Raw genomic sequence first — 26,503 nt, 5'->3', positions numbered from 1 at the left:
AGGAGCGCAGCTTATATCCACCCCCCAGATCTGATCGGAGCACCCACGTGCCTTGTACCTCGCCACAATCATCCCGAAAAGGCAACCAAGTACGTTCGCGCAGCTGCGCGATTTTATGGATGCGCGACTTTCTGGACGCGCGACTTTCTGGATGTAGGTAAACACTGTCAGCCGGCCTTCCGCCCACCCACACCATCAGTCCTTCCGTAAGTCCTATCATCTGCCGTGTCACCATTGGCAATAACAATATTTGGCTAGGGCGCTGTGGCGTTCCAGCTCTCACCGGGTGCTGCCATGTTACGACAGTTCCAAGTCCCCGGGCTTCTGCGGACTAGTCCACATGTCAACTAACCCCTCAAACCCAAGAACCCCCCTTTGCCGTGACTCTGCGCGCATGTGCCTCCCCAGCAGATCATCTTATCTCCCCCGGCGACAGATCGCAATCCGCAACCCACAACGGAGACGAGCGCCGCTTCCCGCTGGGCTTCCCTCTCCAAGGATGCCTGCGACGATCGGACGGGCGGAGCAAGTTCAGGATCTATTTTCAGCCGCGCTGCGCCCATCCGTGCCCATCCGTGTCGCTCGTCCGCGTCCGACTCCTTGGCCCAGGCGCGGCGACTTGCTCTCGCTCGCTTCGCTGAGCAGAACACCAGCAGATAGCACGGCGCGCCGCGTTTCCCACCCTCGGTGTGTCACCAATCGCCCAGCATCTATGTGTGCGAAGACCCTGGCCGCCAATACAGCGTTCCTGGCACCCCATGAGGCGGGCTCGTATGGGGAAGCACCGCCCCGTCAATCAGCATCAGTCAGCCGGGCTGCTATGCCTGCTTCGCAGTTTACGGCGAAGACCGCTGACGGCATATTCCAGAACACGCTGCATCCGACGAAGCATAGCTAGCGGCGAAAGGAACGGCGGGCGCCACCCGCGCGTTCTCATGGGCCCCGCAGGGTGTACTGAGAACCTTAGGAGGTGCCGGTACGGTTCCGGACGGTTGCCCGGAGGGGAGATGTTGCGGTCAAACCCTCGCACCACAATCACGGACTGCCATTTAGACAAGAGAGCTCCCGTCATTGTGTTCAGAGTACCCCGACTGGACGATTCGGGTATGTCATAGTCAGGAGATGGAATGGGATATATTCACTGCGCATACAACTAGAGTAACACGACAGTACATTTTCGACGATAGCGGCGCCACAACAAACCGACCAAGAATCAATCCGGGCATCGTAAGATCATGAGGTCATCCATGTGCATGAGGAATCGTAAGTGCGATAAGACTAGCGCGACGAGGGAGAAGCTGAAAGCGGCGAGGGTGCAACCCTGGCAAGTATGGTAGAAAATAATAATGTACTTTCTGCACTGCATCGACAGGAGAGAGACGGAGAGAGGCCCAAGAAACAGACGTACGAAAACAGCAAAAGCAACGACGCGGGAGCAGACTAGACTCAACCAGACATCGGCTTGCGGTTTAGGATCTCCTGGATCTCAGAAATGGTGCGCGGCGTGTCCGATGACGGCATGCCGGGGAGGATAGAGAGGCGCTGCTTCGTCGAGTTCAGCATCTGCTGGACGTTCGGCATGACGCGAGAGACATATGGCGAGATAAGCGGGTCCTAAAATACAGGTCAGTAGATAGAACAGGTTCGGGCGAACAAAAGCACTTACAGAGGTGTTGAGAACGGTCGCCGCGCGCTGCAGCCACCAAAGCGAAACCTTGAACGACTCGTCGACGGGCGGCGTCTCGCCAATGACGGTCGACAGCTATATCGGTCCGTCAGTACGTTTGTCGCTCAGCTAGCCGACAGAACAGAACGCACCCTGTGCACGAGCGTGAGCATGACCGCCTGCGACAGGGGACTCGGGCCGTTCAACGGCATGATGAGCTCCGGGTTCGAGCGCGCGAGCAGCTCACGGAGCTGCCGCGTGTCCTGAGACCCGAGAACCGCCAAGTACGCGTCGTCCCATTCCTCCGGCTGGCCTGAGGTGGGCGGCGTCGCTCGCGACATGTTGTTCTGTTGGGGAAGAGGAGGGGGCGCGGTAGGATGAGAGGCTTGCGGGGCAACGATGTTCGGACCGAACCACGGCCCGTGCATAGGTGGTTGCTGTTGCTGTTGTTGCTGGGGAGGGGGCTGCTGGAAAGTATGTTGTTGGTAACCGGATTGCTGGTTCATGGGTGGTGGTTGAAGGTTCGGCTGACGGAGGAGCTGGGAGAGCTGAGTAGGAGGAAGCATACTGCTGCTGGAGGAAGGACCAGGCGAGCTACGGTTCTGCATAGGGTGCCCGAAGTTCGAAGAAGAGGAGTTCATAGAGAGGAATTTGACCTGCTCCGAAAGCATCCGGACAGATTGCTCGAGTTCGCGGATGAGAGACTACAAATCGTCAGCACATTATCATGTACAGTGAGCGACGCACATACCTCCTGCCCGCGAAGCGCGTCGCTCTGCCAGGTCAACACCTCCTTCTTGAGGTTCAAGATCTCTGAGCGGACCTCCCGCGAGAGCTCTTGGTGCAATGCGGTCTGAGGGACCATGTTTTTCGCGAGACTCTCCTTGATTTGTCGCTCGACGACGGGCATGACGTTGGAGGAGAATGCCCGTGCCACCTGCGTCGCCATCTCGGGGCGGATGAGCACGCGCTCGATCTCGCTCGGCAGAGCCTGCATATCCATGATGAGTGACGCCCATGAACCGCACGGTTCAAACGACCATACCGTCTTCATGGCATCGCTAACACCCTTCGCGATCTGGTTGCTGAGCGCCGCCTTGACCTCCGTCTTCGTGATGTTCTCGAGCGACGGCAGGACCGAGTTCTGCACCTCGTTCTTGACGGCCATCTCGACGACGCGGGTCGTGTTCTTGGTCAGCTCAGTCGAGATGAGCTTCAGGATCTTCTCCTGCCGGGCGAAGTCAGCGGCCTGCTCGCTCTGGCGGACCTCCTCGAGCCGGAAGTCTACAACATGACATGAGTAAGGATTTCCACGCCGACGCCACTCGCATACACGTACGCTGCTTGTCGAGCTCCTTGGCGATGAGGCGACCGAGGCGGTTGTGGAGGCTCTCCTCCGACTTCTTGATCTCCTTCGAGAGCGTGCTGCCCAGGTCAGAGTTGTAGTCGGGCTCCACCTTCTGTGCCACCTTCTCGCGCTCGTCCTTGTCCTTCCAGCCGACGTTCTTGCCTTTGTTGACGCCCTTGCCCTTGCCACCACGGCCGCCCTCCTGCGCGGAGGCCTCGACATCGACCTCCTCGGAGGGTGGCGTCTTGATCCTCGGCATGGGGACATTCATAGGGGACTGGTTCGCGACGACCTGGTTCATCTGCATGGCGTGGCTCACAGGGGGTGGCTGTTGACGCGGTGGCCGTGACTCGATGACGCCGTGGTAGGACGGGTAACGCGAGGGAGCGCTCGCCAAAGCGGCATTGTACCACTCCTGCCGGATCAGGACCTGGTCGACCCCCGAGGAGTGCACGGAGAACGCCACGAGAGCAAGCTCGCCCGGGGGCACCTTCGCTGCGACGCACGCGGCATGCGCCTCGTCGCCGTGCGGATCGGCGTCCGCGGTCAGGATGACGAAGTGAATGGTCGGCTTCGGGCCGCTGAACTCAACGACCTGCTCGAAGTATGCGCTGAGGGCGCTGTCTTCGCCTCCCGGGGACGGAGTCGAGGGGTCAAAATGAAGCTTGAAGGCGATCATACTCTCGCGCCGGTTGTTGGCGATCCAGAGCGTCTGGTACCGGGAGTCGTAGTTCGCATGCCCGAACATCTGCTGGTCCTCCTTTTCGCCGTTGACGAACTTGATCGTGGAGAGGACCTGGCGGCCCATGACTGGGAGCAGCTGGAAGATGGTGCCCTTCTTGCGGCCGACGATCACACCGCCGTCGACGAACGTGAGCGACGACGGGAGATCATCACCCCGGATCTTGTGCGACCAGAACGGCAACTTGTCGCGGATGTTCCACATCGTGAGGGTCGAATCCTCGGAGATCGTCGCGAGTGCACTCCGAGGAACGTCGAAGTCAAACGCCACAATGGGCTATAACGTGTGTAAGACGCCGCTCACAAAACAGGAAGGACCGTGCACTTACAGAAGGAACGGAGAAGATCTGGCCGACGCGGTGAAGATCGACCTGAGAAATCGGTTCGCCGCCGAAGGCGTGCGCGGCGTCCGCGATGTTGACCAAGTACACGTTTGTGTCCGATGCGACCGCAACCAAATCGGGCTGCTGAGGGTGCCACTTGACTGAATGAAGCGGCTCCAAGTCATTCTGAGGGTAGACACAGAGCATGATCGTACCACTGTGAATGTGGTCAATACGAGCCGAAAGACTTCGATAGTGCACACTTACGGAACGTCGTCGGTAATGACGGGCGGGAGCTCCCATACGACAAAGCCGCCGTCGGAAGTGACGCCTGCGAGCCTGTTCTCGTGGACCGACATGTCGCTGACGGCAGTGGTGGGAGGGAACATGGGAGGCAGCTGGAGCAGAGTCCTGTCACCGCTTGAGCGAGAAATGACACGGACACGACCTGTTGGAATGTCGTCAGAGCTGGGTCAGACGAGCGGTTCACGATATTTCGTACCCTTGGTCATGGCATACGCGACCCACTGGGTTGCGCCGATAGTCGTCCCAGGCAGGAAAGTCGAATCAACCTTGACGAGCGCGATAGCGGTCGACTTCACGGTGTCCAGAGGCGCCTGGATCTCATCCAGGGGCTGAGAAACGTCGAACATGATCAACTGCGAATGAGCACTACGGCGGGTATTAGCCATTATATCATCCGGCCGTCGAGAGAGAAGTGGATCATACCTCGGGCTGGGGTTCTTGCCCTTCGGACCGTTGCCGCGCCGACCGTCCGTCACAGCGCCGCGCTGCGGTAGCGGGGAGCTCTCCTTGTCCCTACTGTAGTTGTTGCCGAATGGCCCTTGAGGTGCGCCAGGCTGGCCGATAGGCGAGTCTGCATTGCGACGCTGCTGGCGGACTGCCTGACTCGCCTGCTTGGGTGGCGACGCTCGCGGAGAGCCGGTGGGGAGACCAGGCTGAGGCGGCAGCGGACGAGCCTGTCTCGCCTGGAGGGCCTCGGGAGCGGGGGGCTCTTCAGCCTGCATCGGGCTGTAAAGGTCGTAAGGAGCGACGGGTTGCTGGGATGAGGCGGACGGGGGAGCCTGTCCCCTCGTGAGTTGGTCCATTAGGTTTTCTACAGATTTGCGCTTCGGGTCTACAGACATTTGGTGGTTCCAAGAAGGCGGCTCATCGTTCGGCTGCACGGGTGGCGGCTTCCGTTTCGCGCTCGTGTTGGCCGCGCCCGACAAGGCGTCGAAAGGAGAAACGAAATCGAAAATTGACTTGCGAGCGGGCGACGCTGGGCGCGGCTCGGTAGCAGCCGCGGCGACATGCGAACCAGACGTGTCGCGTTCGTGCGAATATGTGGCCTCAGGAGGGACGGCGTACTCATCGGAGTGCGACTGGTCAGGAGGCAGTGGGACATAAGGGGGCGACGCTCCTGAAGGCGGATGCGACATGGGTTGTTGTTGCTCTTGTTGCGCGTACTTTGAACCGCTATATAACATCGAAGAAGCAAAACGCGCGTTAAAATAATTTCCGGCACCACAACCACGGCATAGAGAGCCAGGTCGCGCGAGGATCCGAGACACTCACCCTGACATCAACTGCTCCAGCAACAATTTTCCCTGTGACTCGCTGCTCAACATTCCTGGCCTCGGCGCGGACCCGGGCGGCGTAGGCACCTGTTGAGGAGGGGGCGGGCCTGCCGGCAGCATGGGCTGCGGGTTCGAAGAGGGAGACGCGACGGTGCCCAGGAGGGTCAAAAGCGCGTTTTGCCTGTCGTGCGACTGGTTCGCCGGCCCAGATACATTAGAAGAAATAGAACCAGCGTGCCCGGACGCTGGGGTAGCAGGCCCAGAGTGCGGTGGCTCTTGCGGACCGTGATAGATACCTGCGCTCGCAACGCTCGGTTGCGGGCTAACGTGGGAGGCCGAGGGTGTGTTCAGGCCATGAAGAAGAGAATCGAGGTGCGACTGCGCGGTGGTCTGAGCGACCTCGCGGTGTGAGGGCGCAGGGGAGACGTGAGGCTCGTTGTGTTGAGCCGGCGGGACCTGGAAGTGCTGGGAGGGGGGCGGGGGCGAGGGCCCACGAGAGAAGAGGTTATCTCTGTTGACGATGGGATCCATGCCAGCGATCGCAGTGTCCAGCGAGCTCTGAGCTCTGATTGAGGGTGAGAAAGGGAGGGGGAGATAGAGAACGCGGACGATGGACGCGATGGCGGAGGAGGAGCCTATACACCGCACGCAACGAGGTAAACACGCGTCTTCGGCCAACTCCGCCACCCAATACCCATCAGTCTCCCGTGCTCCGGCCCTTCGCCCTTCTCTGTCCCATGCCCCGTCCTATCAACCCCACTATCGTGCCATTCGCACAGCACAATCGCAGCGCGTACACGGGCAGGCAAACACGATACAATGCACCCGCTTGGAATACAAACACGCGGAAATACACCCCACCTCAGACACAAACAGCACCGCTTATATACAAGCACAGCTCGCTAGCAACTGCACCTCCGAATGCGTGGCAGTAGTAGCGAGGTGTGTTCGACGTTGAACTGGGCGACACCATAGGTCCTAGCGGGACCCCGTTCACTACTTATATATGGTTTTACTGGCAGGCTGAGTATTACAGTACTGCGAACACCATGCGTAGCATGCTGGGCGCTAGAAGATCTTACGTGGGTGCGAGCGGACCAGAATTCGATCTGCCACCACGAGGATCTTGCAACAGGACCCCCGCCTACTTATCCCCAAGCATAGCATTCTAATGCTGTACGAGATCGTCTCAGAATGGAACCATGTTCGCGTCAGTATGCCGTACAAATAACCCATAATCATGCGTAGCCACATCCGATGTTTCGTACTTCCGCTCTCCTGGCTCTGGATACCGATAGCTGAACAGGAAAACGTAGCTGATAAGTCCACCACACCCTCCAGATACAAGTACACCGCCTACAATTGCTGTGGGACGCTTCCTGGTAAGTAACCCGTTCCGTTGCAAATTCACCGTTGGGGTTAGTAGCCTCGTATGCAGAGACTAGGCCTGCGCGCTCTTGGCCGCAGCCTTCGCGTTCTGCTCGAAAGCCTGCTTCGACTGTTCCTCCGGGACCAGAATGATGTCGCGGTGCAGCAGCTTGAAGCTTCCGCCCTTCGGGAAGCCGCGCTTGCGCGCCTCCGCCTCGTCGCGCACCTCCGAGAGACCCTGCAAAACAAGCTCAGCTCAGTGTCCCTACCCCAGATAAAGCATGTCATAAGATACTCACCACAACCAAGGACTTCTTGACACCAAACACCGCATCGCTCTCGAGCCACTCATCGCCTTCTGGGTACCAGGCGCTCGTGAGCTTCCGGAACCCAGGAGCCTCGACCATCATGTGCAAGTGGTTCGGCCGCATGTTGTGCCTGCCCGTCGCAAGAAGCAGGTTGCCGACAGGACCCTACCAGTGATGTCAGCCAATACACCGCGTATTCCTGGAACTCTCGACGTACGTCTCCCGGGATCGGATACGCGACGGGAACCACAGCACGGTAGCCAAAGTGCCCGTCCTTGTCTGCATGGACGCGCCCTCTGCAATCCGGCTTGTCACGCACCGCGTACTGCGTATCGTAGAAACCTTCGCGCAAGCTCCGTCAGCAGCGAAGACTACGAAGACGGTGCGCGAGGCGGCCAAATACCCACCGTGGCCGTCCGTTTCCCAGGTCTCGATCGTCGCGTTCGGGACGGGCGTCCCATCCGTGCTCAGAACGCGGCCTTCGACGTACATGTAGTCGCCCTTGTCCTCGGACGCGATCGAGTCGCCGTTCTGGACTGCGGTGGCGCACGCCGTGAGCTTCTCTGCATGCGAAATGAAGTGCGTGCACTCACGATCGGGCGAGTCGTCCGTGTAGAACGGCCCGAGCACGCTGCTTTCCGTTCCGCCGTGGACCGGAGGGTTGTTGATCGCGTCGACCAAGGCCGAGACACCCAGGACGTCCGAGAGCAAGATGAATTCTTGGCGGAGCGGCGTGCACTTCTGTCCAGTCGCCGTCAGGAAGAATATGGTTTCCTCCCATTCTTGTGTGGTCAGGCTGCGCGCATTATCAGCTGCGTCGTGCCGGGGCGTCTCGTTCGAACTCACCTTGTCTCTCGGACGAACTGATGCAGGTGGGTGACGAGGTTCTTGAGAAGGAAACGCTTCCGACTAGACATGCCGCGTGTCAGACCCCCGAACCTAGTTATTCAGCGCATGAACCTACTCGTCCGGAGTCAGGTCCGTGAGCTTCAGCATATTGGCTGTAATGACATCCGCGCTCTCAGGGTACTATATCCGCGACGACGTTAGCATCTCCACACCACGGCTTGCGGTGCGACTCACCGGAAGCTTGAACGGCGGGGGCGGGATCCCGTTCGGGAGGGCTTGCTGGGGTACTTCGTCGGCCATGGCGATAGCTAGAATGAAAGAAGGGTGCAGAGACTCGTATATAGGAGTGTGTAGGTCGATCGAGCAGGACCACTGTTGATCGCCGAGCCACCAATCGTCAGTCTTATATACCAAAGCTCAGCTAGGCCTCGCCCGAATGGTGGTTCCGGGGGAAGAAGACAGGAGCGGACGATTCACGCGCCTCGCGCGCCGCGCTGACCGCTCGACCACCGTCTGTGAGTGTCTGATGTCCTGATATAGGTGGTCATGTGTGCGCTTGAGGAGTATGCACCGGCGCAAGCCGTACGTGCTCCGGACGGTCTCCAAATACAGGAAGGGGCTTCCACGACGCGTTGTAGCCGAAGTGTAGATGCAGTAAGCTTGATGGCTGCTACACGTCTAGATTGCGTGTATCGCAGACCGCACGGCGTAGGTTAGACGAACCGAGCGGATACGTCGAGCGGTAGGCCGCCGCATCGTAGGAAAGAAGGAGCTGATCCACAGTAAGCCGTCGCCAGACGCCGTGAGCAGCATATGAGGTGTCATGAGAGCTACGAGAACGCTGCGCAAGATCTGTAAGATGCATCATGCAGCAGAGAATGAGTGCGTCGTGAAAGCGTCAGATGCTCAAGTTTCAGCCTTAGCACAAGTAAGCTATCAGTCAATGCCCCAGCGCAAGTGTAAGCGGCATGAGCACATCCTGCAAGAATTTATATGTCGAGAATACGACAGGTTCACCTATAAGTATAAGCTCGCCCTGATCGTTGTGGTACCTTCCTGCCATACCTTAAATTCTGCCTAACAACGCGCCATTTTTATGAGAGCCCTAGGCAAGCTAAGAAAGGGGATTCCACGCAAGTTCTGAGTACACAGTGCTTCAGATGTTGTCGCCGGGTGGCATGCGATATTCCGAACAAATGTCGAGTCGGGGTAGAATAGACAGAACGGTTCAAGCACGTCGCGTCGCGTCGTCGCGTCGTCGCGTTCTGGCCACGGGCGTCTCGCCCATGTGGCCGCCGCGCCGAAGCACAGTCGCCCTTGGCGCCCATAGCTGCCGCGCTCAGCAACACCGCTAGGAGCAGCTCGCTGGCCGTCTCACTCCTCTCTCCATTCCCGCCGCCCTCCCGCCCCGCCCCACTCACCTTCAACCGCTTGCCTAGTATCAGACCCACCGCTGCCGTGTACCAACTTTGAGAAATTGCGACGACGCCAATCCGGTCGTACTACAACACCACCGCAAGTGATCATAGTGATATACCGCTAGCAAGTGCAAAATGGCAGCATCCAAGGGCTGGTTCAACCTCGAGGCCGCGGGCGGCGCGATCCCGGACACGCAGTTCTTCGAGGGCGACTCTGCGTTCAAGTTCCTCGGCCTGACGCGCACGCAGCGGCTTTACGGCTTTGTCGGCTGGTGCGTACCCCGTCCGCCCTCCGTGTGCTATATACGGATGCAGGCATAACTCACCGAGTCTTACGCGCATGCATGCAGTTTGGCCGCGGGTTTTGTGCTGAGCTTGCTCGGGAGCATCTTCCTGTTCCTCGGCTCACTCGCTAGTTTCGCAAGTACGTCGCCTTCCCGTTCCTGAATGTGACCGTATACACAGCAGTGGCTCACGCGGGTCGGACGGTCTGTAGTTCTGTACGCGTTCGGAACGGTCATCTCGCTCGTTGGCACGGGCTTCCTTGTCGGGGTACGTCTGCCATGCCGTTGTGTGTACAGTACGCCTGCGCACCGCTAACGCCGCTATGCGATGCACCTTTCTAGTTTGGGAAGCAGCTCACAATGGTGCGGTCCACATTCCCCGCTATGCCGCATACAACTCGTCGGTCTGTGGAGGGGATGCTTACGAGTCCGTGCTGCAGATGTTCAAGCCCGTCCGGGTGGTGGCGACAATCCTCTTCCTAGGCTCAATAGGCCTCATCTTTGTCGGCGCGTTCGTAATCAAGAGCGATGTGAGTACTCGCGTTCACTGCCACCAGTCCTGTTGAGTGCTCACCACACCTTACTCGTCACCTACAGATTCTGTGCATAAGTACGCCCGTCTCTCTTACCCGTCCGCCACCATTACTCACCGTTCCCCCGTAGTCTTTGTCATCATCGAGTACCTCGCGTATACGTGGTACACGCTCTCGTACATCCCATACGCACGCACGGCCGTCCTCAAAGTCTTCGGAATGTAAAGCGCCCCCTTCCGCCCCGCTCGGTGATAATATGCGTCCACTCCGCCTGTGTGTCTCACCTTATGCCACCGGATGTTTCTCTACTACTCGTACGGTACGACCTGGAATGCACGGGACTTGTAAAACTAAACTACAGTACGGCTGCGGAGCGAATATTGCGCTATTTATGCACGTCCGGTCCCACTCGCGGCCTTGCCACTGTGTGGCACTCAAGCGGCACTCCTTCCCAGAGCTCAATCTTTCAATCCTAGTGTCGTACGAGTGTTGCACAAGGTGCCTCTGATATGATATCAAGCTTCGCATGAAAGATTGCAGCGAAGATGTGAGCACTGAGCAGTGACACTAATATACAGCTTGGGTTTGCGGCGTGTGCGATGGTGATACAACTTGACTTCCCTCTGGTCCCCGGTCGGCATCATCAACTCTCAGATCTCAGAACTCGAACAGTGAATGTTATAGGTGGCTGGGCCTGCATAGTCACGATATCATGTAAGAACCACTCAGCGACAGTTTGGAGACGTTCACGTACCGTGCTCACCCCCGGAAGTTGTTCTTGAGCTCGCGAAGCGCGTCCATCGCGGTGCCTGCCTCTCCGCCGCCAGTGGCTTTCCTAGAACCACACAAAACACGATATCAGCCCCGCACCGGTGATACAATCCGCCATTCTGATCACTACGCACTGGATGGCAGGCGAATCGAGCCGCATGAAGGGGTTCCACTCCTTCTCGTCCCCGACCGTCGTGCGCTCCGCCGGAATGGTACCCGCCTTAATCAGACCCTCGAGGCGCGCGACCTCCGCGCTCTCCGGGTCGACGTGCTTCGCGAACGCGAGGTTGCCCTTCGTGTACTCGTGCCCGTCGTACACGACCGTCTGCGGCGGGAGCGTCGCCAAATAGCTCAGCGCGGCGTGCATCTCCGCCCCGGTGCCCTCGAAGAACCGGCCGCAGCCGGCGACGAACAGCGTGTCGCCCGTGAAGACCCCACCCGGGTGCGCAGCCCCCGAGCTGGACGTCACGTAGTAGCAGATAGAGTCCTGCGTGTGGCACGGGGTGGCGAGACACCTGTGCGCGGGCGGGCGGTTCAGCGGGAGCGGGAGGGGAATTGCGTCGGGCGGCGACGGCGGCGTACCTGATGTTGATGTTCCCGAGCGTAAACTCGTCTTTGTCTTTGACGAGTTTCGTCAGGGCCGGGATCTTATCGCTGCCGCCGTAGATGGGCGCATTTGGGAATGCAGCGGCCTGGGGAGGCACGCCGAACGCGCAGAGTCAGCGCTTCTACGATAGCGCAGCGCCAAAAGATAGATGAACACGCACGAATGCCTGTGTGGACGTGTCCGGTGAGAACCGAGGTGAGAAGAGAACGGGGCGGCGTAGGACAGACCTGGTTACCGCCGCTGTGATCGAAGTGATGGTGGGTGGTAATGGCAGCGACAATGTCGACGCCGGCCTTGTCTGCGGCTTCGCGAACCTTGTCGACGTTGTATGGGTCGACTGCGGCGGCCTTGTTGGAGGCGTCGTCGATGAGGAGGTACGCGTAGTTGTCCTCGCGGACGGGAACGGGGATGACCTTCATCTTACGAGGCGCGGTTGTTGCAAAGGTTGCTCGGGCGAGTTTGAGAGGTGATAGTGAGCGAGAAAGAGAGGGAATACGGGCGGCTTGAATGAGCTGGGAATGAGTAAGGGCGCGTAGGATGCGCATGGGACTGCAGAGAGCTCTAGCAGAGACTTGGACTTGGTCAGCTTGTGCATCGTCTACTGCCGGACGCCCGGCCCGCGATGACGTCGCGTGTCGCAACTCGATCGCACGCGTCTCTGGGCGTCTCCCTCCTTCGCATCTCCCGCCACAACGGCAGTGCCAGCACCCGCCAGACTCGGGCATATATGCATACCGCTGACTGCTTCATAGGTATCCCCCGCACCGCGGGCTGGGGTAGGATATAATCTGAAAAGTGCATCAGCATCAGCCTCTTCAAGGTTCCATGTTCAGCGCTCAGCACTCAGATTCAGAAATTCAGAAGCATGCATGCGTGGGTGGCGCCACAGCCAACTGCCCTAGGAGATGCCTACCGCGTTAATCACCCGTCCACAGCCCCAGCCTTCTTGATCCCATCCGTCACCCAGGTCTCATATCCCTCATGTCCTCTCAAATTCATCTCTCGCTCGTTGTCTCGCATTCGCAGCGAACCGGGCCTCTACTCCACAGTTCCTCAGAATGGACCCCTCGGTGAGTGTTCCATCACGCTTTCCACAATAAAGCACTCGCTCACGATGCGCTACGGCATGCACGGCCTATCTCGGACATTAGCATTTGCGTGCAATGTCTAGTTCGAGCAAATGCCAGGAAAATATAAATGGACAAACACAATGCGAAACTTCACCCCCGTCGACTGATATCACAAGCTCCTCAAACACCTCCCAAAACACGGCGTCGACCATTTTCATTGTCACATCTCCTTCATTATCTTTATCACTACCAACAACAATCAGTCAAGCTGGCGGCTCACCTCCGGCCAACACAGACAGTATGACGGCATCCGCTGCAACATCCATACCTACTGTAGCCAGTATTCCTGCGTCTACCTACATTTCCTCTGCAGCCGCTTCCGCTGACGTGGTACCGATGCCCTCGACTTCTTATGGCAATGGTGAGACGTCCGTTCTTGCAATATACCATGGCGTTAACATGGGGTATCAGGTACAAACACGAGCACCAGCGTTCCTCTTTCGCTACCTTCCACTGGCGTAAACCCACCAAACACTTCGCTGAACGCGTATCCCTCTGACATACAAAACACAACCGATTCTACCAGTCTAGCGAGCAGCACATCCAGCGTAGAAACATCCGCGGGCGTGTGGAGCAGCTCCGGCGTAGCCTCTGGCACCGCCCCCCCTTCCTCGAGCAAACACTCGAACCATACAGGTGCGATCGTCGGCGGGGTCATTGGAGGCCTTGCATTTCTCCTGTTCGCCACCGTGGCTACCAGCCTCCTCTGCCGGCGCATGCGCGCCCGCCGCACCGCCCCCTCCGCGGAGTTCATGGATCTTGCGCGTGGGACGACACCCGGACCTGGGCCTGTGCGCATGGAGGGCACAACGACGCCCTCTGGCGACCACCTCCTCCCGCTCGCGCGCCAAGGCTCGCTCGGCGACGAGGACGATCGACCGCCCGCGTTTACACCGGGCGTATATGGGGACCCGGTGCTGGAGAAGGTGCATGCGGCGGCGGCGTTGCGCGAGCAGTACCAGCGGCGCGATTCGTACGCGGCGGCACAGGCGGATTACAAGGAGCCACTCGGAGATTCAGAGGTGGGGCACGAGGACGAGAGTACGGAGGTGGGCACGGAAGAGGGCTATGGACTCGGCTGGGACGAGAAGGCGGGATATGCGTGGGCGATGTGAGGTCTGGTATTGCTTCGTGGGGGGGCTCATCCACCGTCGTGACCAGCTGTGCTTCCTTATTACGCGCTTGTAATTCATCGGTCCCATTCTTCGCAATCTGGCGGGCGTGATGTATTGTAGTACGCTTATGAGCAGGTTGTAATGCCCATTGCAATTTCATCCATCCACTGTCACACACGCGGTATTTATTGGTGCGAGTTATTGCTGCGAGATCAATCGTTCAACTACGACAGCTCGCATTTTACGCGCGAAGCCGGGATATCCGACGCTGAGTGCGATGAGGTTACTTGATATTCAGCCCACAAATTTCACGGAGTCGATCCTCGAACTTGCACTCCATCTGCCCCCAGACACCCGGCCGCGATGAAGTCGCGTGTCGCAGCTCTAGAAAGGTGTACGCATGTTTCCGCGTATCTACGCGTATATCTACTGCTGTGGCCCTATCCATTTCCATACGCACGCGTCTGCACCAATACGCAGCTTTCCGCGCGAATACGAACGAATCGGCGGGTATGTGCGTGCAAACATGACATGCGTAGGAGTGCGTATGGGTTCGGATGAGTGCGGCGTGTTCGCGTAGGAGTGCGGATGATATACGCACCAGTGCATTTTTCCGCGCTTTTCCGCACCTCCCAGATTTCCGCGTATCCGCGCGTACCGGCGCGTGGTAGTTTCTCACTGGGTCTGATCAGTGATGATCGCATCCGTCTCCCCCGGGGCTCTCCGGGGGCGTCTTGGGGCGTCTTGGACTCTTGGTCGCGTTTCCCGCCACCACGACGTGGCAACGTTGAACCACATCCGTTCGTACGTCGACGGCACCTCTTGAGCACCCCCAGACTTAGGCTCAAACACCCTAGTGTGAATGCCCATCGTTCACGTTCAGCGGTCAGCGGTCAGCTCCCAGCCATGGCCTCTGTGCCGAGAGCGGTGGTAGGGACGGGCAGATAGGATGATAGACTTTGACAAGTGCATCAGTATCTGCCTGTTCAGTAACTTCAGTTGCCTGCAAGATGCACGCGCGCGATCGCCACTGCAGCCTGCTGCCAGGAGATGCCTGGAAGTAAGTTGCCCGCCCACAGCCTCAGCCTTCCTGATCCTATCTATCCCTTATATAGCTCATGTCCTCCCGCTCTCTCTGGTCAATTCTTCTCCCATTGCTTCCATAGTGGGCCGGCCCTGATGCCAGAGTCAGGTCGGGTGGCTTCCAGGGTATGTGCCTTGTTAGGCTTGCTGTTTGCGACAGGTCGCTCACGATGACATGCGATTGCATACAGATGTCTACGGACAATCACCCAAATCACGACCCCGATATCGATTGGCACATACCAAGTACAGGGCTACACTGCGGTATCCTTCTTGGTAACAACTGCATAAACGGTCCCACATTGAGTACAGCTACTAGCGCAAGTGGAGCGGCTTTACAAACGCCCGGCAATTCAGACGGACAACCCCCTGATACTTCTCCGGACCCCAGCAACACCCTTGCCTCTGCTACTCCCACATCCTCTGTGGTTGCTGCTACCTCCTCCCTACAACCCACTTCCTCTCCAATTACTTCTTTCTATAAAACACCGACTGCTGGCGACTCAACGTCAAGCACCAAAGAGACATCGGTTTCTTCCAATGATTCGCTGGGCATATCAAGCGCCATTCTCTATACTGGTAAGATGAACGTCTGCCGAAGGATTGCCCCACATTGATACATACCCGGAGGGCAGAGTCGACATCGCAGACTGCTCCTGATGACCGTGTGTCGGCGTCGCACACCCTCTCGACTGACGTCACACAAGCAATACCGTCATTACTAGGAGGCTTTACTACACCTCCAGTAAGCCAGGTCGGGCCGCCTAGTATTTCTCCGGCGTCTGGGGCCGTCGCATCATCGAACAAGCACTCAAACCACACCGGCGCGATCGTCGGCGGGGTCATCGGTGGCCTCGCGTTCCTCTTGCTCGTCGCCCTGGCCACTATCCTCATCTATCGACGCATGCGCGCCCGCCGCACCGCGCCCTCTGCGGAATTCACGGAGATCATGCGCGGGACAACACCCGGGCCTATGCCTGCGCCGGGCACGATGCGCACAGAGGGCACGACGACGCCCTCCGGCGACCGCCTGCTGGGACTTGGGGACGACGACGACGAGCGTCCCCCCGCGTTCGTCCTGGGCGAGTACGGGGATCCGGTGCTTGAGAAAGTGTAGGCGGCAGCGGCGATGCGCGAGCAGTACCAGCGGCGCGATTCGTACGCGGCAGCACAGGCGGATTACAAGGAGGAACTCGGAGATTCAGAGGTGGGGCACGAGGACGAGAGTACGGAGGTGGGCACAGAAGAGGACTATGGGGACGAGAAGGCAGGCTATACGTGGGCAATCTGAGGCCTGGGTATCTGTGGGTAGGAGCCAGAGATCATCCGTCGTGCCTACGTGTTGAGTCTCAGGCGGCTTCATTTATTTGGAAGATACCATACGGTATATGGGACCCGAACTCTGCCCGGTTTCCATCTTTCCCATCCCGATTTGAAGAGACTGCGCGACAGTGTTCAAACCTACCTGATACTCGACCGGGCTGTGTATGGCTATCTATGCTCCGAGTCGATGGCCTCTGTGCTGCAGCGGCAGCATGGATTTTGACAAGTGCATCAGCATCTGTCTACTCAGCGCTCCTGCTGAAGCATGCAAGCTTCAGGCGTCGAGATGCCTATCTAAGTAGTTACTTAGTCGCACGTCCATGGACAGCCTCAGCCTTCCTGATCCCATCCGTCCCTCATATCCCCCATGTTGGTCCTGCGCTCTTTTCTGTCTCCCGTCCACAAGAAGGGTCTCCTCACAGATGTCTTTCCGTCATCCTACACCCGTATGTGGTCTTGGAAAGTGTAATTTTCGCCTCCTGTCGCTTACCACTGAGATCTAGGAAGCTTTAGCAGCATCAAATAGCATCAATACTAATTGTGACACCGAAGATTTCCTCTGCACTTCATCGATGACAAACACCGTGACAACTCCCTCGGATAGCAGTAGCAACGATGACCACAGCGGTACACCTACATTGGACAGCACGGTAGATACTACTGCAATGTTTACGACTACAGACACTGCACCTACGGCCTTCGAGCCGACCTCCACCACAGCTCTAGTCACTTCGCTCTCCCCTGGATTTGGTGCATCAACTACAATAGCATTCAGTAACACCACGATGTTACCTACCGGCACAACGTCGTCAATTACCGCTCTAGCCACATCAGCGTCGTCCAGCCTTCCCGACCCCCTGGGGTCAGGCTCAGATCCGGAAGTCTCCGCAGGTGTGGTTCTTGTGACTTTCTTCGTTGTCCCACTTGTCTGATTTTCCAGGGACAAACCTTCCTACTCTGAATCACACACCACCGTGGAACAGCACAACGGCCCTTGTAACTACATCCTCTCCCAAACCCTGCCAAAGTCCCACCACAAGCCTCAGTACCACCGCACCCGCAATAGCAAACCAGTCACATAGCTCCAGTTCCATTCAAGCAGCCTCCAACACCGGAAAGCAGCACGAACATACCGGTGCGATCGTCGGCGGGGTCATCGGCGGCCTCGCCTTTCTCCTACTCGCCATCGTCGTCACCATCCTCCTCTACCGGCGTATGCGCGCCCGCCGTACCGCCCCCTCCGCGGAGTTCATGGATCTCGCGCGCGGGACAACGCCCGGGCCTGCGCCTGTGCGCATGGAGGGCACGACGACGCCCTCTGGGGATCGCCTACTCCCGCTCGCACGCCAGGGATCGCTCGGCGACTATGACGACCGGCCGCCAGCGTTCACACCGGGCATATATGCGGATCCGGTGTTTGAGAAGGTGCATGCGGCGGCGGCGCTGCGCGAGCAGTATCAGCGGCGCGATTCGTACGCGGCGGCACAGGCGGATTACAAGGAGGGACTCGGACATGCCAAAGTGGGGCACGAGGATGAGAGTATGGAGGTAGGCACGGAAGAGGGCTATGAGCTCGGTGAGGACGAGAAGGCAGGGTATACGTGGGCGATGTGAGATCTGGATTGCTTCGTAGGGAGCTCGACCACCGTCGTGAGGGGCCGCGCTTCAGGCGGCTTTATTGCACACTTGTAATTTATCTGTCCCATTCTGGCGGGTGGATGTACTGTACGTGTATGTTGTACTGCGTCCCAGAGCCAACGTAGCGTTGCACTCATGTATCGTTGTTTTCATCGTGCTTAGTATCCCCAGCGTAGCTGCGCCGATAGCAAAATCTAACGTCCATTGCAATATCATCCACCCGCTGTCATGCACGGTCTTCAATGGTGCGAGGTCAACTTCTCAACTACGCCAGCTCGGAGTTTAAGTATGCGCGAAGCCGGTATGTCCAACGCTGAGTGCGATGAGTTGACCCAGGTATTTACGCCGGTGAAGTTGTGATATTGATCAACCCCGGACATTCGCTACAGGAACGACGAAGCAGTACTAGTAGTACTGCTTCTACTTTTTCGATACAGCTTTGCCGTCTGATCATTGTGCACGCACAAAATAGCCCCTGGAACCGCCGGTTGGTGGAAAGTATACACGGTCACATAGCTTTGCCACCAGGCAGCAGAGACTCGCAGCTGGCAGACTCCTTCGTCTGCTGCCGGACATCCGGTCTGTGATGACGTCGTGTGTCGCAGATCGCATGCGTCTCCGGCAGGCGCCTTACTCACACGCGTTTCTCGCCACCACAACACAACAACCACTTGAACCGTGACGCCACTGGCACTATACTCTCGGAGCACCAGTGCTTGTGAATGGCCATCGATCAGCTCTTGGCCGCATGGCCTCTGTACCGAAGGCAGCCAGATAAGATAGATTTTGACAAGTGCATCCACATCTGGCTGTTCAGCGTTCAGAAGCTTGCAAGTTGGATTGACTGCGTGGTCGTTGACACTGGCAGGAGATGCCTGCCTCACGAGTCGCCTGTCCACAGCCTCAGCCTGCCTGATCCCATCCGCCCTTTATATGCTTCACGTCCTCCCCTTCTCTCTGGCGTACTCTTCTCGCATTGCTCCCGTAGTGCGCCTCTAGCCCGAGTCCTTCGGTATGGGCTCTGAAGTAAGTGACCTTGTTTTTTTTCTGTTTCATGACATGGTACTAACGTCAACGGTATCCTTTGTGCACCGCTTGGAGATATCCTCTGTGTTGGCCCCCCTCGGTCTCTTACTACATAACTCGACCTGCGGGGTGCTGGCCCCGGGCTGCCATAGTGGCACGTCAACACGATTACAAAGCACAAGCGACTCGGCGACACAGACGAACAACAATACATCCACTGCCTCGAAAGATAGCGTCACACTCTCGAACAGCCAGACACCCCCTCCCACTGCACCGACAATCTCGGTCCCTCCTACCAACACTCCAGTATCGACATTCTCTGCCTCAATATATAACAGCAGTTCGAATTCTTCCGATGCTACACAGTTTCCACCGACGAGCACCGTTACTGTCTCGTCAAATGGCACTCTTCAAAATAGTAAGATTTGTTCGTTTGTCAGTCAATGACAACACGCTGATGCGAGGGCAGATTCGACATCTCATGTTCCTCCCGGGGAGAGTGCGCCGACGTCGCAAAGTCCTTCGACTGGTACCTACGTCCTGCACACCACACCATCGCCAGGAGACTCTGCCCTAATTCCGACAACCACCCAAAGCGGGCCGGCTAGCATTCTTCCAGCACCTGCCGCCGTTGCCGCGTCAAACAAGCACTCGGACCACACTGGCGCGATCGTCGGTGGGGTCCTCGGCGGTCTCGCATTCCTCTTGCTCGCCACCGTCGTCGCTATCCTCTATCGACGCATGCGCGCCGCCCGCCGCACCGCGCCCTCTGCGGAGTTCATGGACATCGTGCGCGGGACGACACCCGGGCCTGTGCCTGCATCGGGCGCTATGCGCGCAGAGGGCACGACGACACCCTCCGGCGACCGCCTGCTAGGGCTGGAGGTCGGCGACGACGAGCGTCCCCCTGTGTTCATCTCAGGCGCGTATGGGGATCCGGTGTTTGAGAAGGTGCAAGCTGCAGCGGCGATGCGCGAACAGTACCAACGGCGCGACTCTTATGCAGCGGCACAGGTGGAGTACGAGGGGGAGAAGTCTGATGTAGGGCACGAGAACGAGAGCACGGAAGTGGGCACGGAAGAAGGCTATGGGTTCGATGGGGACGAGAAGGCAGGATATACGTGGGCAATGTGAGATCTAGGGAAGTTGTTTCGTAGGGGATTCGTCGTAAAGGGTCGTGCTTCAGGCGGCTGCGTCTATACGACAGATACTGCCACACAGCGTATGTAGGGAATCGCTGCTGGGAGTCTTATCCCGTCTCTCTAGGGAGGCCCTTTATACTGACTAGCGATGAGGGATGTCGACTCGGACTCAGTATGGTCACCTCTCGTGTTCCCATGGCCCAATTGTTTAGTCCGAAGACAGGGGCAGGATTTTATATGATAGAGCCTGACGAGCGCATCAGCATCTGTTCGTGCAGAAGTCTGCAAGCTGCACGCGTGGCCCTCGGCGCGTCCGAGGCCATAGCCACCTTCCAGGAGATGCCGTGGCCAGCCACAGCCTCAGCAGGCTTCCTGATCTCATCTGTCCCGGCTCAAGGACTCGTATCTCGCATGTACATTCCCATCTCCTCTCTTCCGCTCTTCTCACATTCGCTCTAGAGCCCCCTCTAGGGATCGTAGGCATGGCCCCGGAGGTATGTACTCCGTACTTTCTGCGATAGGGCACTCTTACTTATCAACGATGTGCTTGCTATGCGCCACCGGTACCTGCGCCTATTCTACTACGCCAGCCGACCCCACCTTCCGAGGGGTCCACTGGCATCTGTCCACTTGGGCGCATGGGCACAGGCTGCGGCTTTCCACCCCTCCCAAAAATCACATTCAAAACTACACGTACCACGGACAACCCTCGTAGCACGACCACGGGCCCCGCTCCATCTTCGACTTTTAATGACCCTAGTATAACCTCACCTCAGACAAGTGCAAGCTCTGCCTTGAAGACGTCCTCGTCCTCGACAGCCAATTCGACGACAACAACGGATATAACATCGAGCAGTACTAGTGTTCGCACTAGTGGCTACTCATCTATCAACGTCACTAGTAATACAATAGTGCCACCCGCAGTGAGCTCCAGCGTAATGACCACAAATTCCGATTCGGGCCCTAATGGTGAGACAGCCCCGTGTTAAGTTTGCGATATAGCATGATCATATTGACACTATATTCAATCAGCATATACTACGATTTCTATATCCCAGCCCCCGACGCCCTCTTCTTCCCTGTACGTGTCACAGCCTATGAAAAGCTCTTCGACCTTTGATGTGCATAATGCATAACACAATCAGGACCTCCATGGGAGAAAGTAGCACATCGAACATACAAACCTCCGCAAGCGCACGGAGCAACTCTGCAGCCTCCGGCGCCGCCCTCCCTTCCTCGAGCACCCACTCAACCCACACTGGTGCGATCGTCGGCGGGATCATTGGCGGCCTCGCATTTCTCCTGCTCGCCGTCGTGGCCACCATCCTCCTCCGCCGGCGCATGCGCGCCCGCCGCACCGCGCCTTCCGCAGAGTTTATGAGCCTCGCGCGGGGGACGACGCCCGGCCTCAGCCCCGGCGCCGTGCGCATGAAGGGCACGATGACGCCCTCTGGCGACCGCCTCCTCTCGCTAGCACGCCAGAGGTCGCTCGGCGACGACGTCGATCGACCACCCGCGTTCACCCCAGGCGCGTACGCGGATCCGGTGCTTGAGAAGGTGCAGGTCGCTACCGCGATGCGCGAGCAATATCGGCCGCGCGACTCTTATGCGGCAGCTCAGGCGGGTTGGGAGGGAACATCGGAGATGGGGAACGAGGGCGAGAGCACGCAGGTGGGCACGGAAGAGGGCTATGGATCAGGTGGGGACGAGAAGTCGGGATACTATACGTGGGCGATATGAAGTCTAGCGGTCGTGTAGGGGGTGAGTCGTGAAGAGTCGTGCTTCAGGCCTCAGCGGCTTCATTGCATGGTTGTAACCTATCTGTCCCAGCGGGAAAAGTACTGTACGTGTGCATTATACTATGTCTCAGAGCCATCTGCGCGGCGGGCGGCAGGCCAAGTCGACGGAGGCCCAAGCCCAGGTGAGCAAGACTTTTGAAGCGCTGTCTCCAGGTACAGAGCGCAAGGACGCGAGCCAAGCCCCAGAGGAACAAGCGATGCAGCTGTGAGATTCGGGGCGCGAGCGACGGGCGCTTAGCGAGCGCGAGGGAGTCGAACGAGTCGAGCGGGTGCGCGAGACGAGAGCGGAAGGCGAACGGCGCGTTTGCGCGGTGTATTAACGAGTGACGAAAGGTGGGGGTGGGAAGCAAACGCGTAAGGCGTGCATACGGGGCAGGCGAGGTATAAGAGAACAAGGAGACGCCACTATCGTATGCATCGCGCGGGATCGTACTAGATGGTACGTAGACGCCGGGTATACGGGACCGGAGCGCGAGCTCGACAGTTATCACGAGCCAAATACAACAGCAGCGAGATGGTGGTGGTGTAGAGGAAAGGCGTGGGCGCCTATTGTGCGGGAGAGAACCTGGTCAAGTACTTAGGTGTGCGCGCAGAGAGGATTACACGGGTCCTCTGGAGAGCGCATTGCGCGACGTCTTCGTAGCAGATATACTCTATTGTCTCTGTGTACTTAATATCGCGGCCACTGGAGCTCAACTCGAGGAATGTGCTCCTGCTGCTTGCCAGTCCTCTCCTTCCGCTGTTCCTCTCCCTCGTCAGGTACTCCTCACTAAACCCCATTCCACGCGCAGAATCTTTGATTCTCGCCGGGGCCGTCCAACTCGCATAGACTCACCGGCCCGTACAACCCCCATCCCAGTCTCCCAACCCTCCGCCAGACCTGCACTGCCACCGCGCACGCTGCGGACCTGGACAGGATCATCGTGTACTGAACACTGTGCCCGCGCATGCGATCACGCATCCACCCCTGCCCCACAAGCCCGAATCCTGTATGCACTGCGGCCCCACCCGCATATCGAACACGGTCTATATATCGCCTCCGGCCTCCCATGTCCCGCGCTCGCCCCCTGCCCGGACTGAATGGGCACACGGCCGCCCGGGCTGCTTTGCCCTCCAATCGGGCAGCGGCTGCGCTAAACAAGCTGTGCGGCTATCGTGTGTGTCTCGCCGAAACGGCCGGTTCCCCAGAGTTCCCTGGAGTGCGCGAGCGCGTCGCATGGGCTGGCGGGCGTGGTGCGAGGTGCGTGCGGGTGCAGTTCATATGAGTGCAACGTGCTACGTACCGGACTTCGCGCGAAGACGAGAATGGGGCGACGGGGCCACGCTAGCTGCATAGACACCGTATGGGCGACCCGCGTGACGAGCTGCTCGCGGTTATCGGCTCGGACTCTGTAACGCAAATAATGATGGTACGAGGTTAACTGCAACCTGAGGGATTATCAACGATGACACGCGCACTGTGACGCTCGTCGCGCACTCGCCACTGAGCGATTGCGCGAACGGACAGTCTCATCTGCATATTGCATGGTGGTGGCACACGATCAGGTCCAGGGCGGAGGTCAGAGCACCGGCACCGCAACGCCTCGCAACACCTGATTGTGCGTGATCGCCGCCCCCAGCCGTGCCCTGAGGAAAGCAATTATGCATGGGGCTTCCTCGAAAAGGTCGTGGAACGATCGAGCCGTGCCACAAGGGTGATATCTGTTCCTAGCAGCGTTGCACACTCCAGGTTGCTCCGTGGATATTTGCTTGGGGCACTCGCTGTGCGTAGTCATATGGCGGTCCGATAGGAATAAACACTGTCATCTTGTCAGTCAGCAGCAATTGCGGTATGCGATAGCGCGGTGTATGAGGGTGTTGTATCAGACTGACGCACGTCCGAAGCTTCGCACTCACGTTTTGCGGGCGCAGTCTTCGCAGCATAGCCCCGTAAGAGGCGAGCTTTTGGGACCTGCTGAATCCTTCAGGCTCGAACATACGTGGTATGTGAACGTACGCGGTCATCGCGCTGTGCTATAGCGCTGCGGGACACTTTTTGGTAGCCCGATGGTGCTGCGGCCTTCAGTAACCTGTGCATAACCGAGGTCCGCTGCGTAGACCTCTGCCACAAGTCCGAGAACACCAAGACGGGCGTACTGACCGGCCTCGATGACCCATTGCGGCTGACAGCGACGCGACCGTGGCCCTCGGCGCATGAATATTGAATACTCGACGCGTCTTACGGGCGCGAATGGCGGGCGCCATAGCCCGGCGGACTATCCGAATCTAGAACCTTTAGTACGACCCCGCGCGCGTCCGTCGCAAGAAGGGCCTCCAAGTCCGAGTCCGGTCCCAAGCCCGTTCGAAGAGACCCAACCGTGATACGCTCAGCACACCTGACCAGAATCCGTCGAACTCTACCCGCAGCCTCGCCAGGGCTGCGACCCCAAGAACGCTAGCGGCCAAGACTCGGGTGGCGATACGCGATAGCGGATGCCCCAGCACCCATACATACGCCGTGCTTGGGCCGCCAAACACCACGAGACGGGGCACTTGTGGTGCCACGCGTGACTGCCCGCGGTTCCACGAGTGCGCCCTGTGGACCCAGAACGGGCAGCGGGTGTCTGGCATCTGGGTTTCGGGCCTGCGGCGCTGTCGGGCCTGTGCCTGACGTGTGTATGATGTCTGGAAACTATCCACGAAACGCCCAGAATATGGGGCGCGTCCGTGTGCCCAGGAGACGGCGAACACTGCTGCGTATCCGGGATATAAGATGCCTTGAGGCGTGCTGGGCGTCCGAAGTGAATGCGAGATGATGTGATGTCCGGCAGCATAACGGAAAGCGGCGTACCTGGGAGTAACGGGAGCACCAGGGCCCAAATATCGCACACGGAACGGGTTCATTGCGAATACAGCCTGTGGTCAAATGCAGAGTCACTCCACACGCGTGGTGGACGACTGACAGCGACATGGGCGCGGGCGCGGAACTGGGCTTCGTAATATTAGCAGCACGGCACCGGAAGTGCTGCAGGGCATGTGTTGGGCGTTGGCGCCCAGCGGATCTGGGGCAGGTGCGCGGCGACAGGACTGTATTAGCGGTGTATCATAATCGAAGCAGGATACGAGTATGGGGCGGTGGATAGCCAAACGGGCCTCGAGGACGGACAATCGGCGCGAGGCGGACAATAGGGTGGTATGCGCGCCCTAGAAGCCGCGTTCTGCCAGCCAGCGTAGGACATCTGCTTTCCAGCGCCCGCCGCTGAGGACGACGTGCCGCTGGCGAATAGTCTCGATCTTCATGCGTTCCGCTTCACGCGTGCCAGCGGGGAACAGTGAACTCTTGAGGTCGTGCGCGAGCGCCTGTAGGACGTGCGTTTGATGGGCGCGCAGGTGGACGGTGGGTGTTATTGCGGTGCGGTGCCAGGAGAGGCAAGATCACGAAGAGTGATTGCAGAGCCAAGTTTTGACGGGCGCGGGTTGAGGGCGGGCGGATGCGTGTCAGGTGGTGACGCATGGAGACAGAACACAGGAACAGGACACAGGGAAAGGGATAGGACTGGTCAGCACGCGCGGACGAAACGTACATGAGACTGGGGCGCGCACATCTACGTTGCCCTCTACGTTGCGAATCTGCACCAGGTATCGCGTGCCTCCATTGCGTATGTCGGTGTACACTGGGACCGCGCCATGAGAGTTGCGTCGTACACGGTAGGGGAGGTCGGCGGCCGCGGCGGACAGCTGGGTGGTGTACAGGCGTGCCTGCGCGGCGGGGGCGGCGAGGCGCGGTGCGAGAGCGCGGAGGGCGAGCATTATTGTGGGGCGGAACTGGTGATTTGTTTGAAAGTTCAAATAAGGCGATGCATCGCGAGCGCGGGTGATTTTGCGAAGAGATCAGCCGGGCGGGATGGAGGAGGAAGCGGGGAAGGCGGACACGTACATACCGCGGCTGGGCCCCTAGAAAAGAGTGGAAAAGAGGAGACGGGGCAGCTGACGACGGGCGCGCGTTCTGAGTGGGGTTCGGCGTGGAGGCGTTGCGGGTCGTGTGGAGGAGTGGTGGCAACGGAAGATAGCGAGAGGTCGTCAGAAGAGACAGAAAGGAGGTGGTCGAGGCGGGAGACGCGTGCGCAGCCGAAGTGAGTGCAAAAGGAAAAACACAGCTGGCGCGCGGCGCGGGTGACGCCCCGCCGGCGTGCCTTGGTTCCCGACCCTCGCCTCGCAGCTGCGCGTCCGCTACAGCCTCCGAGCGATGTTCTCTGTCGCGGCAGCTTGGGCCGCGCGGCAGAGCTGAGAGAGTGAACGGTGGTGTCCAGTAGGGTTGGAATGGACGGGGGCGTGCGAGCGTGACAAGCGGATGAGTGGATCTGACAGGGTGATTGCGGTGAGAGGCTGGTGAGATTCGGGCGAGATGGAACGCAAGCACAAGCTCTCCTTCTCCCGTTCCCTCTTAGCTACCGCCCCGTTTCAATATATAC

The 26,503-nt window shown here is 58.7% G+C and overlaps 9 protein-coding genes across 9 annotated transcripts; 5 read left to right on the top strand and 4 right to left on the bottom strand.

Annotated features, from left to right (window-relative positions):
* Positions 1-1,446: 1,446 nt before the first annotated feature.
* TRAVEDRAFT_118725 (uncharacterized protein) lies at positions 1,447-6,189 on the bottom strand (the record flags this gene model as incomplete). Its single annotated transcript, XM_008038620.1, has 11 exons — positions 1,447-1,614; positions 1,667-1,762; positions 1,819-2,370; positions 2,418-2,657; positions 2,712-2,950; positions 3,006-4,032; positions 4,085-4,295; positions 4,346-4,526; positions 4,581-4,750; positions 4,808-5,557; positions 5,657-6,189. 11 exons carry the CDS (start codon positions 6,187-6,189, stop codon positions 1,447-1,449), a joined length of 4,167 nt encoding a protein of 1,388 aa, XP_008036811.1.
* Positions 6,190-6,850: 661 nt separating this feature from the next.
* On the bottom strand, positions 6,851-8,451 carry TRAVEDRAFT_28066 (aromatic compound dioxygenase). The gene is made up of 8 exons (XM_008037924.1): positions 8,418-8,451; positions 8,299-8,363; positions 8,181-8,243; positions 7,928-8,130; positions 7,742-7,870; positions 7,552-7,676; positions 7,326-7,499; positions 6,851-7,264 (listed from the first exon to the last, which is right to left on the bottom strand). The coding sequence occupies exons 2-8, from the start codon at positions 8,328-8,330 to the stop codon at positions 7,100-7,102; spliced, it is 891 nt and encodes a 296-aa protein (XP_008036115.1). The 5' UTR covers positions 8,331-8,363; positions 8,418-8,451; the 3' UTR covers positions 6,851-7,099.
* Positions 8,452-9,533: 1,082 nt separating this feature from the next.
* On the top strand, positions 9,534-10,820 carry TRAVEDRAFT_70879 (SFT2-domain-containing protein). Its single transcript, XM_008038619.1, has 7 exons — positions 9,534-9,873; positions 9,952-10,025; positions 10,098-10,153; positions 10,228-10,248; positions 10,326-10,415; positions 10,483-10,495; positions 10,549-10,820. Exons 1-7 carry the CDS (start codon positions 9,737-9,739, stop codon positions 10,641-10,643), a joined length of 486 nt encoding a protein of 161 aa, XP_008036810.1. The 5' UTR covers positions 9,534-9,736; the 3' UTR covers positions 10,644-10,820.
* Positions 10,821-10,909: 89 nt separating this feature from the next.
* TRAVEDRAFT_145964 (hydroxyacylglutathione hydrolase) lies at positions 10,910-12,215 on the bottom strand (the record flags this gene model as incomplete). Its single annotated transcript, XM_008038618.1, has 6 exons — positions 10,910-11,112; positions 11,173-11,253; positions 11,324-11,704; positions 11,772-11,881; positions 11,957-11,962; positions 12,024-12,215. The coding sequence occupies 5 exons, from the start codon at positions 12,213-12,215 to the stop codon at positions 11,178-11,180; spliced, it is 765 nt and encodes a 254-aa protein (XP_008036809.1). The 3' UTR covers positions 10,910-11,112; positions 11,173-11,177.
* A 1,047-nt stretch (positions 12,216-13,262) lies between these two features.
* On the top strand, positions 13,263-14,106 carry TRAVEDRAFT_70877 (uncharacterized protein; the record flags this gene model as incomplete). The annotated part of the gene is made up of 2 exons (XM_008038617.1): positions 13,263-13,287; positions 13,338-14,106. The coding sequence occupies 2 exons, from the start codon at positions 13,263-13,265 to the stop codon at positions 14,039-14,041; spliced, it is 729 nt and encodes a 242-aa protein (XP_008036808.1). The 3' UTR covers positions 14,042-14,106.
* Positions 14,107-14,964: 858 nt separating this feature from the next.
* On the top strand, positions 14,965-16,241 carry TRAVEDRAFT_70876 (uncharacterized protein; the record flags this gene model as incomplete). The annotated part of the gene is made up of 4 exons (XM_008038616.1): positions 14,965-15,101; positions 15,157-15,250; positions 15,316-15,703; positions 15,760-16,241. Exons 1-4 carry the CDS (start codon positions 15,052-15,054, stop codon positions 16,239-16,241), a joined length of 1,014 nt encoding a protein of 337 aa, XP_008036807.1. The 5' UTR covers positions 14,965-15,051.
* Positions 16,242-17,232: 991 nt separating this feature from the next.
* TRAVEDRAFT_45760 (uncharacterized protein) lies at positions 17,233-20,245 on the top strand (the record flags this gene model as incomplete). The annotated part of the gene is made up of 3 exons (XM_008038118.1): positions 17,233-17,338; positions 17,388-18,023; positions 19,581-20,245. 3 exons carry the CDS (start codon positions 17,233-17,235, stop codon positions 20,243-20,245), a joined length of 1,407 nt encoding a protein of 468 aa, XP_008036309.1.
* Positions 20,246-20,961: 716 nt separating this feature from the next.
* TRAVEDRAFT_70875 (uncharacterized protein) lies at positions 20,962-21,993 on the top strand (the record flags this gene model as incomplete). Its single annotated transcript, XM_008038615.1, has 3 exons — positions 20,962-21,222; positions 21,286-21,334; positions 21,399-21,993. Exons 1-3 carry the CDS (start codon positions 21,192-21,194, stop codon positions 21,991-21,993), a joined length of 675 nt encoding a protein of 224 aa, XP_008036806.1. The 5' UTR covers positions 20,962-21,191.
* A 2,889-nt stretch (positions 21,994-24,882) lies between these two features.
* On the bottom strand, positions 24,883-26,399 carry TRAVEDRAFT_28063 (uncharacterized protein). Its single transcript, XM_008037923.1, has 3 exons — positions 25,969-26,399; positions 25,635-25,856; positions 24,883-25,391 (listed from the first exon to the last, which is right to left on the bottom strand). The coding sequence occupies exons 2-3, from the start codon at positions 25,839-25,841 to the stop codon at positions 25,236-25,238; spliced, it is 363 nt and encodes a 120-aa protein (XP_008036114.1). The 5' UTR covers positions 25,842-25,856; positions 25,969-26,399; the 3' UTR covers positions 24,883-25,235.
* Between the last annotated feature and the right edge of the window lie 104 nt (positions 26,400-26,503).

Source organism: Trametes versicolor (genome assembly GCF_000271585.1).
Source record: "Trametes versicolor FP-101664 SS1 unplaced genomic scaffold TRAVEscaffold_4, whole genome shotgun sequence".
In the NCBI taxonomy this organism is placed as follows: domain Eukaryota; kingdom Fungi; phylum Basidiomycota; class Agaricomycetes; order Polyporales; family Polyporaceae; genus Trametes; species Trametes versicolor.
This window is presented reverse-complemented; position numbering and strand designations above follow the sequence as displayed.

Excerpts from the sequence above, each read along its gene's own strand:
- TRAVEDRAFT_28063 (XM_008037923.1), bottom strand. The coding sequence starts at position 25,841 with ATGCTCGCCCTCCGCGCTCTCGCACCGCGCCTCGCCGCCCCCGCCGCG. Across the intron at positions 25,392-25,634 it reads ACGTAGAGGGCAACGTAGAT|GCGCTCGCGCACGACCTCAA; the intron begins GTGCGCGCCCCA and ends CACGTCCTACAG.
- TRAVEDRAFT_28066 (XM_008037924.1), bottom strand. The coding sequence starts at position 8,330 with ATGCTGAAGCTCACGGACCTGACTCCGGACGA. Across the intron at positions 7,871-7,927 it reads CACGGACGACTCGCCCGATC|TCCAGAACGGCGACTCGATC; the intron begins GTGAGTGCACGC and ends GCGCCACCGCAG. Across the intron at positions 7,500-7,551 it reads CGTATCCGATCCCGGGAGAC|GGTCCTGTCGGCAACCTGCT; the intron begins GTACGTCGAGAG and ends CATCACTGGTAG.
- TRAVEDRAFT_70879 (XM_008038619.1), top strand. The coding sequence starts at position 9,737 with ATGGCAGCATCCAAGGGCTGGTTCAACCTCGAGGCCGCGGGCGGCGCG. Across the intron at positions 9,874-9,951 it reads CTTTACGGCTTTGTCGGCTG|TTTGGCCGCGGGTTTTGTGC; the intron begins GTGCGTACCCCG and ends GCATGCATGCAG. Across the intron at positions 10,249-10,325 it reads TTGGGAAGCAGCTCACAATG|ATGTTCAAGCCCGTCCGGGT; the intron begins GTGCGGTCCACA and ends TCCGTGCTGCAG.